Below are 13216 nucleotides of genomic sequence, written 5' to 3'. Positions count from 1 at the left end.
GTGTGCCCATCACTGTACCCTAGACTAACTTCATCTGATTGTGTGGGACTTTGTGTGTGAAAGGTGGTCACACATTAAAGTCCCACACCTTACGGGTTCAAGCTGTTATTTTGTATTTGTAAGACTGCTCTGGAAATGCACAATTCACTTCATTGTTCAGTTTTTTCTTCCCAATTCCCTATGGCACCCCAATACCTAGGACAAAGCAGTATACACAATAAAGCATGAAAAAATGCATACAGAATTTATTGATTGATTGGTGTGAGAAAAGTACTTTGTAAAGCAGAAATTTGAGTTACGATTTTCCAGTTATTTAGTGACCATTTATTAAACTAGGTGATATATAAAATGTAATTAAGGCAATTATTCTCATAGTGTACAATCATTTAGGATATGAAATACACACAAAACATAAACAGAACTATAGATCAAGTACAAAGAGCTATTCAAGTTCATTTCTTATTGGAATTTTAAATTAGGTTTCTTGAAGGTGGCATTTTTTTTAAAAAGAGGTAAACCTTTTTTAAAAAAGCATTTTTTAAAGGGGTTAAACAGGATGAAGGGCAGAGAGGAATTGTTTCTTAGGACATTTAAAGCATAGGGAATAGCGAGACAAAAGGCATGGAATTTAACTATAAACCTCTCCCAAGGTTAATTTTTACTCTCCCTACCTTCACATGTTGGCTTCTGATATTGCTGGGACACCACAAAATAATTCAACTTCTAAATCAAAGTGAAATTGAGTAGTCATTTTACTCCAGTGTTCAACATACTACCAAGCAGAGTACAAGTCCTAGCTGAGCTTTGTAAATAGGACATCTGCGAACCTCTATTTGACCTGTCTTCCCATCAAATACTGCAAATTATATTTACTAATAATAACGCTATGTTTAGTCCTGATAAGCCACCAGACACTCTTGGATCCTTAATTCTCAGGTTGTGTGGTTCCAACTTTTTAGTGCTACCAATGAGCTGAACCATAGTACTAAAAGATACAGAACAGGCTAATAAGTTCCTGGTCCAAATCCAGCTCTTGGTTTAATTTTATCCACCCTAATAGGGATCCTAAATTTGAGCCTTTTCTCCAATTAAAATAAAGTTACAGTTGGGTGCTTATCTTAAAAAGAGAAATGCAGAAGGTAGTCTCGGTCCAGAATTGCTTAATTCTGTCAAAAGTAAAAGCAGATGCTAATGGCAGATTATATGAATTGTGACAACATGGCACCGGCTACCTATGTGCTGGGCATAGCTAAGTAAGAAAGTCAGACATCCTGATAGACATGGTTTTGGAGTCCAACCCAGAATATTAACTCCTATATAGACCTACCATTTACTTTGTGAAATTTTCCTTTAGAAATAAAACCATTTCCTCCTATTAATAGCTACCTGAAAAAAGTATGTTTTTCTAGAGAAAGGGGTCAGAGAACATAGGGCACTGGCTAGGAACCAGAGGCACCAGAGTAGAGGTTCTGACCTACCATAAGGTAGCATGAAGGGCTACTTGTCCTGGGGGGGAGAAGGCTATCCGGGAAGCACAATACCTTCCTTTGTTTCATCCTAGTAGTCACAATGCTATACATATAGGAAAACCCTAGTTCATTGGTTAAAATTCAGAAGGCCAAGAACATTGTTTAGCTGCTTCCTGACCACTTGTTTACCCAAACCTCTGTAATCTGATGGCTACTACTCACACTCTTATGAAACTATTCTCTAAAGTTACCAGACTTCCTAATTGCCAAACCGAATGGGACTTTTCTAAGACCATTTCCCACCCCATTAACTATTAACTTGGTTCTATCCTTGCCTTACCTCCACCACATGAACCTTTCATTCTTAGCCTTATCTATTCCCAGAACTGTTGACCTATACAAACATATCACAAATCTATCTCCAGTTCTGATCATTCCTGCATATATCTCTTATCTGCTTGCTATACAACCACAACTAGACAAGTTCAAAACAATTCATTCCTTTTCCCCATAAAATTCACCATTCTTCCTAATTTCTATTTAATAGCACCATTATTTTCCAACTTTCTGAAGGCCAGAATCTTTGGAATCATTTTTTTAACTTTCTCCCAAACTCCCAAATTAGTTGCCAAGTCTTATGGATTCTACCTTTGCCATCTCTTGACTGTATTACTCTTTTCCATTAATACTGACACCAGCATAGTTTAGGCCACCAGTTGGACTATTGTCCAAGTTTTGAAACTGATGCTCTGTTCTAATTTGGGGGTGCTGCTAGTCATCCTCCCAACGCACTATTTCCTATTACTTTGCCCATCTGTCTCCCTCACTGAAAATGTTTAACCCACATTCCTTAACAAGGCATTTAAGACCCATTAGCCTTATCCACACTATCCTCCCCCTTAAGGAATCCTAAGAAAGAAGATAATTCCTGATTCCTCTTCTCAGTATGTGTTCTTGGTTTCTACACCTGGATTGGTAGTTGCCTGTGGGACTTTGAACTCCTTTTTTCTGTTGATCAATTGCCTGAGTAACCTCCCAACTTTTTTTTCCTGGCTCTTAAATGTTGCACTATATTCTACTGTATTGTATATGTATCTCATATCCCCCTACCAACCAAATGCCTTTGGACAGTAGAACTACCTTTTATTTATTTTATCTCTGAAAAAGCCTAACAGTGGCACTTAATGTGTCTACTTGTTATAAATCAGCCCTACATAAAAGAAAACACAGCTCCTTGTCTTACCTGTTAATGCCCTGAGCACAATTTACTAATATACAACTTCTGAAATACACTATTAACTGAGAAAGTAGGCTATCCTTGTCATCGTCATACTTCAATACATATTTTTATACAATATTCTTAGAGCTTAAACTATATTTATCCCCACCCTGCACAGAAAAGCAAAAACATTTCTGTCTGGCTATCTTTTTATTCCTGCATAGTACTATTTGTAAAACACACTGGTCTGGGACCAAAGTCTCAGAAGTCATAGGATGGCAGAGAATATGCCCCAGGGAATATAAGAGTAGTAGTCCTTTCAAAATATTAGCAGCAGCTTTAGTGCAATGTGGACTTAATCCTCACATCCACTAGAGGTGGAATGAAGAATGTTGGCTGTGGGTTAGGAGCTACAATGGAATGATCCAGCTTTAGAGGGAAGGGACCAAAGGAATAAAAAAGAGAATTAGATAACATTAGGAAGGGGGTCTAATAGGTTAAGTTGATATAATACCCACATTTCTTCTACCAACACCTTAAGGAAGGGAGCTAAGTGGCTCAGCAAGGATTAAACCTGGCCACAATCTGGAATGAAATAGAGGCAGCAGGGAAGGAGAGGTCAAAAAGTCTTTTCCAATGATGGTGGCTGCATGTTTTCCACAAGAATACAGACAAATTGTTCCAACTTCTTGGCAGCCTGCTGCCCAGCCATCAGTACCTCTTCATGATTGGCAGTCTCGTGGGTTTCATAGTCCAATATTGATTTGTTTGTAATAAGGGAGAATCCAAAGACCCGAAGGCCACAATGCCTAGCCACTATCACTTCTGGTACCGTGCTCATGCCTGTTGTGGGGAAAGAAAGGGAGCTGTGTCAAGACAAAGGCCTCATCACCAGTTCAGGGCTGTCCTGACCAGATCAAGCCCATTTTCCAAGAGAGGTCATAGTAGAGTAGAGAAACTATTAGGACCACCAACCTGGCAAGCCCCATAAAGGGACAGTTATCAACAATTTCTCTTAGGTTTTTGTGATATTTCTTGAAAGGGAGTGTTCTGCTGGAGTTTGGAATTCTTGATATGAAATGGCTGATTTCAGTTTTTAAGTTTCAATGATCAGTAAGGGTACAATCTCCTTTATGTATGGGGGTGGAGGGTGAGGTCTTCCCTCACTAAAATTTGAGTTCCTTTCATAGATGGGGATCTCTTTTAGAGATGGGAGGAACCTTAAAAACTGCTTAATATCCACACCCCTCATTTTACAGATAAAACAGCTTGCCCAAGTTCACACACAGGTAGTAGTAAAGAACTGAAATTTTAATCCAACTTGTCTGATCCCAAATAAAATAAGAATGTGTTGTGGATATAGTACCAGGCCTGGATTTTGGAGGACATGGAAAATCTGACCTCAGACAGGTCCTAGCTTTGTGATCCTAAGCAAGTCACTTAACCACATTCCCCTAGTCCTTGCCCTTCTATCTTTTAACTTTACTGTCTTAGAAATAACTAAGAATTTTTAAAAGGGAGCTCTTTGAGGAAAGGACACACAGTAAGCTCTTAAAAGTTTGTCTACAGAGGAAGCTGGCAGTCCTAATCAGGAAGACCTGAATTCAAATACAACCTCAAGACACTAGCTGAGTGACTGTCGGTAAGTCACTTAACCTGTTTGCATCAATTTCCTCAATTGTAAAATGAAGATAATAGCACCCCCCTTGCAAGGTTGTTTTGAGGATCAAATATTTGTAAAATGCTTAGAACAGTCTGGGGAAATCTCTTGATTTTATACACTGATAAACACACTGGTTTGTAAAACTTTAGCTTTCTTCACAGATGAACAGATATTAAACCAATAAGTATTAAGTCAAGCACTGACTTTTAACATTCAAAATTTAGTTGATAAGAAAAAGTTAGAGATACTGTTATTCCATCCCCCCCCCCCCAATCATGCATTTATCTAAATAACTAATCTAAATGGAACCTTCAGTTTCCTTTTCAGCTCTTCAGGATTTAACTCCAATCTCCTCTGCAGGCAGAATTCTACCAGGACTCCCTACTTACCCACAGCATCAGCCCCTATTTTCTGCAGAAACCGACACTCTGCGATGGTTTCAAAGCTGGGGCCTCCCACCATAACATAAGTTCCTTCATGTAGTGGTCGTTCTTGATCCATTTGTTTCCAGATGCCATGGGCTTTCTGTCTCAAAATTCGGTCATAAGCGTCAGACATGGGAGGAAACCTTTCTCCAAATCTGAAAATGAATGGGAACTGGTCAGCATCACTTCCTCTGACCATCAAAGTGCAGAAAATGACTTTTGGCTCTATCCTCTAAGAATGAAGTCCACATACCTTTTATCATTGGGTCCTCTGAGTGGATTTTGGCCACTGAGACCTGCCAAGTTGATATGGTCTCGGATCAGCATAACATCCCCAACTTCATACTCAGGGTTCAGTCCACCAGCAGCATTGGTGACAATTAATGTGTGCACATTCATAAGTTGGAAAACTCTCACAGGGAATGCCACCTGAAGAGTCAAAAGGATAAATATCAGGGACCCAGGAATTTTAATCGACAAAAGCCTCAAAGTAAAAGATAACATGAGAAAGAGATAGGGAGAAAAAGAGAGGCAAAAAAAGGCCTGGAAAGGATCTTAAGATATTTTTGTCTAGCCTTTCTATTTTATAGCCAGAGAAATTGAGGCACAAGGCAGGTTAAGTGATTCACCTAAGGTCATACAGGGAGCACTCCAAATCCAATATTCTTGCCACTATGTCAAATAGAGGATAGAAACTATACTGTCATGGAGAGGGAGCACAAATAGGAAGCTTAATCTTATAACCATGACATATTCCCCTAGAGATTTAGACCAGTGATTCCCAAAGTGGGCACTACCACCCCCTGGTGGGTGCTGCAGTGATCCAGGAAAGTGGTGATGGCCACATGCACATTTATCTTTCCTATTAATTGCTATTAAAAAAAAAATTTAATTTCCAGGGGCGCTAAGTAATATTTTTTCTGGAAAGAGGGCGATAGGCCAAAAAAGTTTGGGAACCACTGCTTTAGACACATTCTCTCCCGGCCACCCCCTAAAATGATAAAGGTACAAAGCCTTCCTGACATAAGCTCAGTCCTTTTGCCTGACTGTGCTTTCAAATGCCCAGATTCTTATTATGCCAACATCTACATGCCAAAAGTATCTCATAGTTAAAAGTAATGAGCCAATCTCTAAAGATTAATACGTGGCTGAGGAAACAGGAACTGACCCAATAATAACGTAGTCAGGAAAAGGTTTGTGTTTAATGAAATTTCTCTCCCTTTCTAAAAGGAATCACCCCCCTGTGTCTAGGCATCAAACTTACCTTCGAAAGCGGATAGCCTTCATACATGTGGAATCGGCCCTGCATCATCACACAGCATTTGTCATTTAAGTATCCAAATACCAATCGCCCTGCGTGACCTGGTACTACGTGGGGAAAAGAGAATCGGGATGAATTCAACAGGGGTTGTTGCTTCTCATTATCTGGTCCTCTGAAGGGACAGGAACTGAACAGCTCCCTCAGGGTTTATGACCACCCTCAGGAAAAATGAAAAATATGAGCTATGTACTACTCAATATCTTCCAGGATTGAGACCCCATGATAGAGGGTAAGAATGTCTCTGGTATAGGATGCTATTATACTGGTTCTCAGTTATTCTGCTGCCTCAGCTGCCAACCAAGAAGCCTCAGAACTCAAGAGGGGGACAAATCAGGGTAGAATGAAAAGGGCAGAGAATGAAAGACCCATTGGTAAGGAATAGGCCAAAGGACTAGTTTTCTGGTCTCTCCTCATATAATAGCTATTTTATATTATTATATTATATATACAATAATAATTTATCATATATATATATGAATATATATATATAAAATATAAATCAGTCTCTTAAATGCCATTTCTAATAAAAAGTGGCCAACCTACACCTCTGGGAATAAAATGGCCCAGGAGTTGGGGTATACTCAAGAAGGGGGTTTAGAAGGGCTTCTAATTGGAGGTGGAGGTTGGGGGAAAAGGTGGGTAATGATACCGGAGGGAAAAGAGTACTAATAAACTTTTTTTTAATTCAGAGGAAAAAAGTACCAAAGGGAAAGTAAAGAGCAATTGTTACCATTTTGCTAAATGTGTCTTTTTTTAAACTGTAAATTGGGGATAGACAGTTCAGTGGATTGAGGACCATGCCCAAAGATGGGAGGGTCCTGGGTTCAAATCAGATCAAGATATTTCTTAGCTGTATGAACCTTGGGAATCACTTAACCTCATTGCTTACTCATATACCAATTAAAAAAAAAATACAGGGGCAGCTGGGTAGCTCAGTGGATTGAGAGCCAGGCCTAGAGACGGGAGGTCCTAGGTTCAAATCCGGTCTCAGACACTTCCCAGCTGTGTGACCCTGGGCAAGTCACTTGACCCCCATTGCCTACCCTTACCACTCTTCCACCTATCAGTCAATACACAGAAGTTAAGGGTTTAAAATACAAAAAAAAAAAAAAAAAAAAAAAAATACACACACACACATATATAAACCCTGACTCTTTCTCTGTCTTAGAATCAATATTAAGTATCAATTTCAAGGCAGAAGAGTAGTCAGGGTTAGGCATTGGAGTTTAAGTGTCTCCAGGGTCACACAGCTAAGAAGTTTCTTGATCACATCTGAACCCAGGACCTCTGTATTTCTAGGCCTGGCTCTTAATCTATTGAACCATCTACCTGCCCATAAACTCAGTTTCTAATCCTCTTTTCTTACCCTCTTGGTATGCTGAAAAATATCTATTTGATAATGATTGTTAAGTTCACAAATAAGATTTTTTTTTTAAAGTTGGGATAGAGCCATTTTGAAAAAAGCAACACAAAGACTAATCAATCAGGACCCAAGTAGGGCAGAAGTGGTCAGAAGTGCCAGTGGCACTCACAGAGTATATAAGAAAAAAAAAATATGAGCTAACTTTATTGTCCATATTAGTTATGGTGCATTTTTTTGCATGACCTCTCATTACATACCTGTTATTTTTTTCTTGCCATTTCCCTGGACTCCTTTTATTTTCAAGATTTAAGCAAATAGTCCTTAATTATAGCTTCTCCAAGATCCTCCAAGGAGATAAGGAATCTAAGACATTAATAAACACCAAATATATTCTACACTACTTCTTTAAAATTCTCTGCACCTCCAACTTCTTGCCAAGCAGTCTAGACAGCTAGACTGGAATGAGCTCATTCTCATTTCTCAGAAAAACATGAGCAACTACTCCCTGTCATAGGTCTGCCCAAGTCGGAGGGCCAGTCTGATTCTGGTCTTGAGCATGCATGTCCTGCCTATGGAGGTATATATCTGTTTAAATGCTTTCACAAATACATAACATGTAAAGGAGCTTATGTATTTTAAAATAGCAATATATTATATACCTACGTATTTAATAACTTTAGTGGCTTAAAGCTGTAGCTAAATCTTTTGGATATCCTAAACAGAGCTGTAGAGATGTAAAGCTATATGCCTCCAGGGCCTATGACTAAAGCAATAGAGAATAACAGCCAGGCTAGAGTAAATTAGAAGGGAAGAGAATTTAGGAACATGATTTATATGTGCATTAAGCAAGAAGTCAAATATACATGGAAATAAATATGTCTATTCCATAAAACATGAAAGGTTTTTCCACATATCCTGTATGTGCCTTGCATTGGTGGCAATGTTTTCTGACACCTGGGAACTGAGTTTTAGCAAACCATGCCCCCCAGAACCTGGCAATGATCTCTCCTAATTTTGATGATTTGTAAGTCTCTTGATACCTTTTTAGATTAGAGGATTAGAAGACAATAATCTAATACTGGAACCATAAGGACTTGCCTCTAGTTATATGAAAACATTTTTTCCCCATACCTTTGGACTTTTTTCTCTATATCCCACCCAGTTTCCCAGAACAAGTTTTCTGCTGCTCAGTATCAGTTTAATCAGTACCTGTGCTCTGAGGAAAGTTGGGTATCTCACTGTAGTCAAAGGCCTGCAGTTGGGTCACTCTATTTGCCAAACCCCCCAATCCAGAACCACAGATCACAGCTATTTGGGGCCGATGTTCAGTATGGGCTAAAAGCCACTCAGCTGTTTTCTTATAATCCTCATACTTGAACCTGGGAAAGAAAAAAGACATTAAATTGAAAGGGGCAATGAAAATTAAAGAAAGGAGAGCCTAATTAATATGCAGAGATCAGGGAATCTTCCAGAATCAAGCATTCATTAACAAATGAGTAGTGAGGAGGTGAGGGCTGGGAAAGTAGAGGGATCAGAAACAAGTCTTATTGCTTCAGCTCTTCTCCCAATCAGTTATTTCAGAACGCCCATGGCCACCTCTCCAGATCAAGATGACTTTGTCTTGGGGAAGGAATTGAGAGTTTTAGCACTGGGGATCAGAGCTCTTGCCAATAGACACAGAAGTTCCTGGTCATTTAGAGTCCACAGAGGTTATAAGAGCACCAGGATCCGAGTTATGGTTCCTAGTTGTAGTGATGTTCAGCAAATTACTCAAACTGTCTCATTTTCTTCAATTATAAAGATTGTAATATCTGTCATAATTCCCAACAGAAATTGGTTGAAGGTATATTAATGTGAAAGTGGGTAAAGCACTAATCAAGTTTTTTTTTTTTAATCATTTATGTGCCCATCAATTCTTCCTTCCTTTCCTTTAAAAAAAAAAAAATGACGGAAGAAGCCAGATATGCATTTCCCCTGGACCTGGAGAGTCCCCCCTTTAGCTAATGTTAACCTTAAGAAGCACCACCACAAAAAGTATTACTTTCACAGACACACACATACACCAGCCAGCCATGTCACTTACCCTCTCTAGGCCCCAAGTTTCTTCCTTTTGTAAAACCATGGGGTTGAACTAGATTAGGTGGCTTCTGAGGTCCCTGCCTACCCTGAGATCTAGGAGCATATGAACCCTCAAAGAAGGGGCAAGCAGCCTCATATCTTCTCAAGTTTTAGGGACCATTCTAAAGGCAGTAACACTCTAGAAAGCGTCCGAGTTCCAAGTTCTGCTTTCTCGCTATCTTCTTCTCCAGACCATGACAGAAGGTGAAGTGGTGAAAAGGAAAAGGAGGGAAAGTGCTCTAAGCAGCAACAACCAACAAAGTCTCCAAAGGATTATCGAACTCAAAATTAGAACCCAGGAAACTGGAGCAATGACTTCATAGTCCTGATAGCTTTGGGAAGGAACTAGACAGTAAAGAATGGTCAGAAAGGGCAAGATAGGACTGAAACCCCAAGGCCATGGAGTGGTGCTGGAAGAGAGAAATCAGGAAACCAAATAGAGAAAGAAGAAAAAAGCCCGTACATCAAAAGCGATGTGAAGAGGAAAGGGTGGAGGGTTTCAAATAATTCACTACATCCTAAAGTCTCCCAGAAACTGGCAGAGAATGATAGTATCACAAGTTCAGGGCTGGAAGGGCCTTTCACTTTCTCACTGCACAAACCAAGGCAGTTCTCAGTGGTAGCAAGAGGGTAGAGCAAAATCAGGATATAGATCATATTTTCTCTTCCAAATCCATCCTACTTTCCACTACGTTATTCATCACCCCTGAGCAGCCCCTTGGCAAGAGCTCAGGGGCCCAGGCGCCAAAATACTCATTTCCTTCTCAAAGAAAAAGCCATCCCACTAAGAAGTCCCAAAGGAAGGGAGGAGGCACACAGGCATTCAAATTCAGTGGAGGGGAGAAGAGCCGGAAGAAATGTGACTCAGCAGCCCACTACCTACTCCTACCCCTCAGATTTCCCATTTGTAAATGAATTGCTTTTCATGTTTCTCAGATCCAGGGAGATCCTCTAGTCCAGCTGCCAAGGTGTCCAAGAGACCCATTTCCTGTGCCATTTCTTAGGGAGCCAAGTTCCTGTCTCTCACTTTCCTTCCAGCGGGCCCCTAGACTCAAAAAACACAAATGAAATCTTTGTCCCTCCAAAAGATCTCTCCTGCTCCCAGTCAGTTTCCCGGGATACATCCCAGAGAAGTCTGGAGCCTCTTCTCCACGGGGACATGGAGATCCCTGGGTCTTTAGACACTGTGAAGGCCCCAGCAGAACTTATTTTATGCCCGGGGAGGTGAGGTGAGAACAGGCAAGGTCGTAATGGTGGGAAGGGTGTGTGGATGGGTGTGCCTGGGCACAGGGTTGGAGCAGGTAAAGTTACTCAATCAGTTAACTCCTGTTTTGGACAGAGACTGGCCCCAAGCTAAACTTCCTACATTTAAAGGTCTGCTTCCAGGCTCCCTGCCCAGGTCAGAACCCCCGCCTTCCCCATCCGTGACTCTCCAGCCGCATCTCCCCATCCCCAGCTCCACATGCTGGAGAGAGAGGGTGGGAGCACAAAGCCCCACATCTTCCTCAGGGATCTGTCCCTTTGCTGCTGGGCCCAGTGCCAGGCCTCGGTCGTGCCATGCGCTCCACCCTGACTTCAAAGGGCTCCTCTCTGCCCCTGGATCCCTTCCATCCAGCCTCTCGGGTCTCCCTGACACCTATAACCCCTCCCCTGTCTTCCTGGGGGGCTCAAGGGCTGACTCACTCATTCTCCATGGCTCCCTCGTGGTGTCCTGCTCCACTCGGCTTCTGTCTACTCTCCTCGGCTCCGCTCCACTGAGCTCCGAATGCCCCAGTCAGCTAGGAGTTGCACATAACTCACTCGCTCGTGGCTTTAAGCCCCAGCCCGTAAGGTCCCCAGCCAATGGCTGTTGCAAACGCAAGAGCTGGCTGGTCTCCTTGGAGACCAAGCTTGATTCAATCACTAGGCCAAGTATAACGTCCCGGTGTTTGTTTGGAAGGGGAGGAGGGGAGGAAGGGAGAAGAACCTGGAAGGAATAAATGAATTAACTTTTATCGAGATGGTTCAAGAAATAGAAAGTGCTTCCCTTTTTTGTCCTGCGGGGCAATAATCTGCCAGCAGACCTCTTTTCCCTTTTAACCTGAGTGGAGAAAGTTTATAGCTCTGTCATGCATTCATTTTTATGAGATTTGAACATTAAAAGAGAGCTGGGAGGTGGCCTATGCCAGGCCAGCACCCAGGAGAGGTCAACATTCCCTGTTGGGGTCCAGCCTCAATGCCTAGACCACATTCAGCCCCTGTGGAGCATCACAAACCACTCACATTCTGTTAGTGACTACCAGAGTGACTTTGGGCAAGTCACCAGGATTCACCCAAGTTTTTTCATTTGTAAAATAAAGGGGAGAATTGCACTAAGTGACTTCTAAGGTCCCTTCCAACTCTAAATCATAACTAGCCCTGTAAGAGATGGGCATGTCAGTCAACAAGCATTTATTAAATATTTACTAAATGCCAAACACCAGGTTAAACAACTGAGGCAAAAATAAGGTCCATCCCTTTTAAGATACACGTAATGTAAAGGAAAAGATAATCGCAGAGAGAAGGCTCTGGTATAGGGAAGGGGAGGGGAATGAATGTATTGGAGTAGGGAAAAGACTGGAAGCAAGGTGCCAACCCCAAAGGCTGTTGCAATAATATAGGTGAGGAGATGAGGTTCTCTCCGTAGGTAGTGCCTAAATGAATGAAGAGAAGGGGTTGTATAAGAGTAAGGTTGTGAAGGTAGATGAGACTCCCCGATAGATTAGATATATGGGGTGCACACAAGTGATTCCAGCCTGGGTGAAGAATGATAGTGCCCTCCACAATCATAGGAAAGTTGGTAAGAGGGAAGTTTGTGAGGGTAAAGATAATGAGTCCAGCTTCCTCAAACTTTGGGTGAGGCTGGACTGGAGTACCAGAGAGACTAGAATTGGATCCAGAGATCTAAGAATGACCCTCATAGACATAACAATTAAATCCCTGGGAGCTGAGATCACCGAAGGTGATAGTATGGAGAGAAAAGAGAAAAGGGCCCCAGGATAGATCCTCGGGGACGTCCATAGTTAGTAATTAGTAGGTGTGAACTAGATGAAGATCCCGCAAAGGAAACTGGGAGTGAGCGCTCTCCTATGAGATAGGAAAGGGGGGAAGGGTCCCACAAAGCAGACTACCCACACATAATACTCCACAACTATGACAAGATGCACATCCTAATGGTATAAAGGGTTGTGGGTGTAAAGGGGTGGGGGGAGGGCCAGGGAGACTAAGAATTCTAGGATCCATAGCCAGACTATGTAGGATAAGAATAGGAAAATGTCGAGAGGTCTGGAGGCCAGGATGTCTATGTCTTTACAGAATTTGAAACATGAAAAACATGTAATGGTAGGAGATGTGTGTGAATGGAAAATCATGAAATACTAGGTATTGGTTTTGGTTTTGATTCATAATTCTGGAGAGAGGACTATGCCCTAGAATTAGAGTTCCTTCATTGGAAGTACCAGTTTTATCCATGCTCTGATATCCTCACCCACAATGATTCACACCTGCTTAGTTACTTGTTGATTAAAACTTATCCTTCACAACTCCTAAAACATATTCCATGAAACCTCCACCTTAATAAGCCTTTGTTTTCTCTAATCTCATCGCCCAGAACACCATTT

The 13216-nt window shown here is 41.4% G+C and overlaps 1 protein-coding gene across 1 annotated transcript; it reads right to left on the bottom strand.

Annotated features, from left to right (window-relative positions):
* Positions 1–222: 222 nt before the first annotated feature.
* On the bottom strand, positions 223–11339 carry LOC123236083 (purine nucleoside phosphorylase). Its single transcript, XM_044662345.1, has 6 exons — positions 11262–11339; positions 8670–8839; positions 6041–6144; positions 5030–5205; positions 4741–4931; positions 223–3531 (listed from the first exon to the last, which is right to left on the bottom strand). Exons 1-6 carry the CDS (start codon positions 11270–11272, stop codon positions 3308–3310), a joined length of 876 nt encoding a protein of 291 aa, XP_044518280.1. The 5' UTR covers positions 11273–11339; the 3' UTR covers positions 223–3307.
* Between the last annotated feature and the right edge of the window lie 1877 nt (positions 11340–13216).

Source organism: Gracilinanus agilis, chromosome 2 (genome assembly GCF_016433145.1).
Source record: "Gracilinanus agilis isolate LMUSP501 chromosome 2, AgileGrace, whole genome shotgun sequence".
Taxonomy (NCBI): Eukaryota; Metazoa; Chordata; class Mammalia; order Didelphimorphia; family Didelphidae; genus Gracilinanus; species Gracilinanus agilis.
This window is presented reverse-complemented; position numbering and strand designations above follow the sequence as displayed.

Excerpts from the sequence above, each read along its gene's own strand:
- LOC123236083 (XM_044662345.1), bottom strand. Across the intron at positions 6,145-8,669 it reads CAACTTTCCTCAGAGCACAG|TACCAGGTCACGCAGGGCGA; the intron begins GTACTGATTAAA and ends TTCCCCACGTAG. Across the intron at positions 4,932-5,029 it reads AGAGGACCCAATGATAAAAG|ATTTGGAGAAAGGTTTCCTC; the intron begins GTATGTGGACTT and ends ATTCATTTTCAG.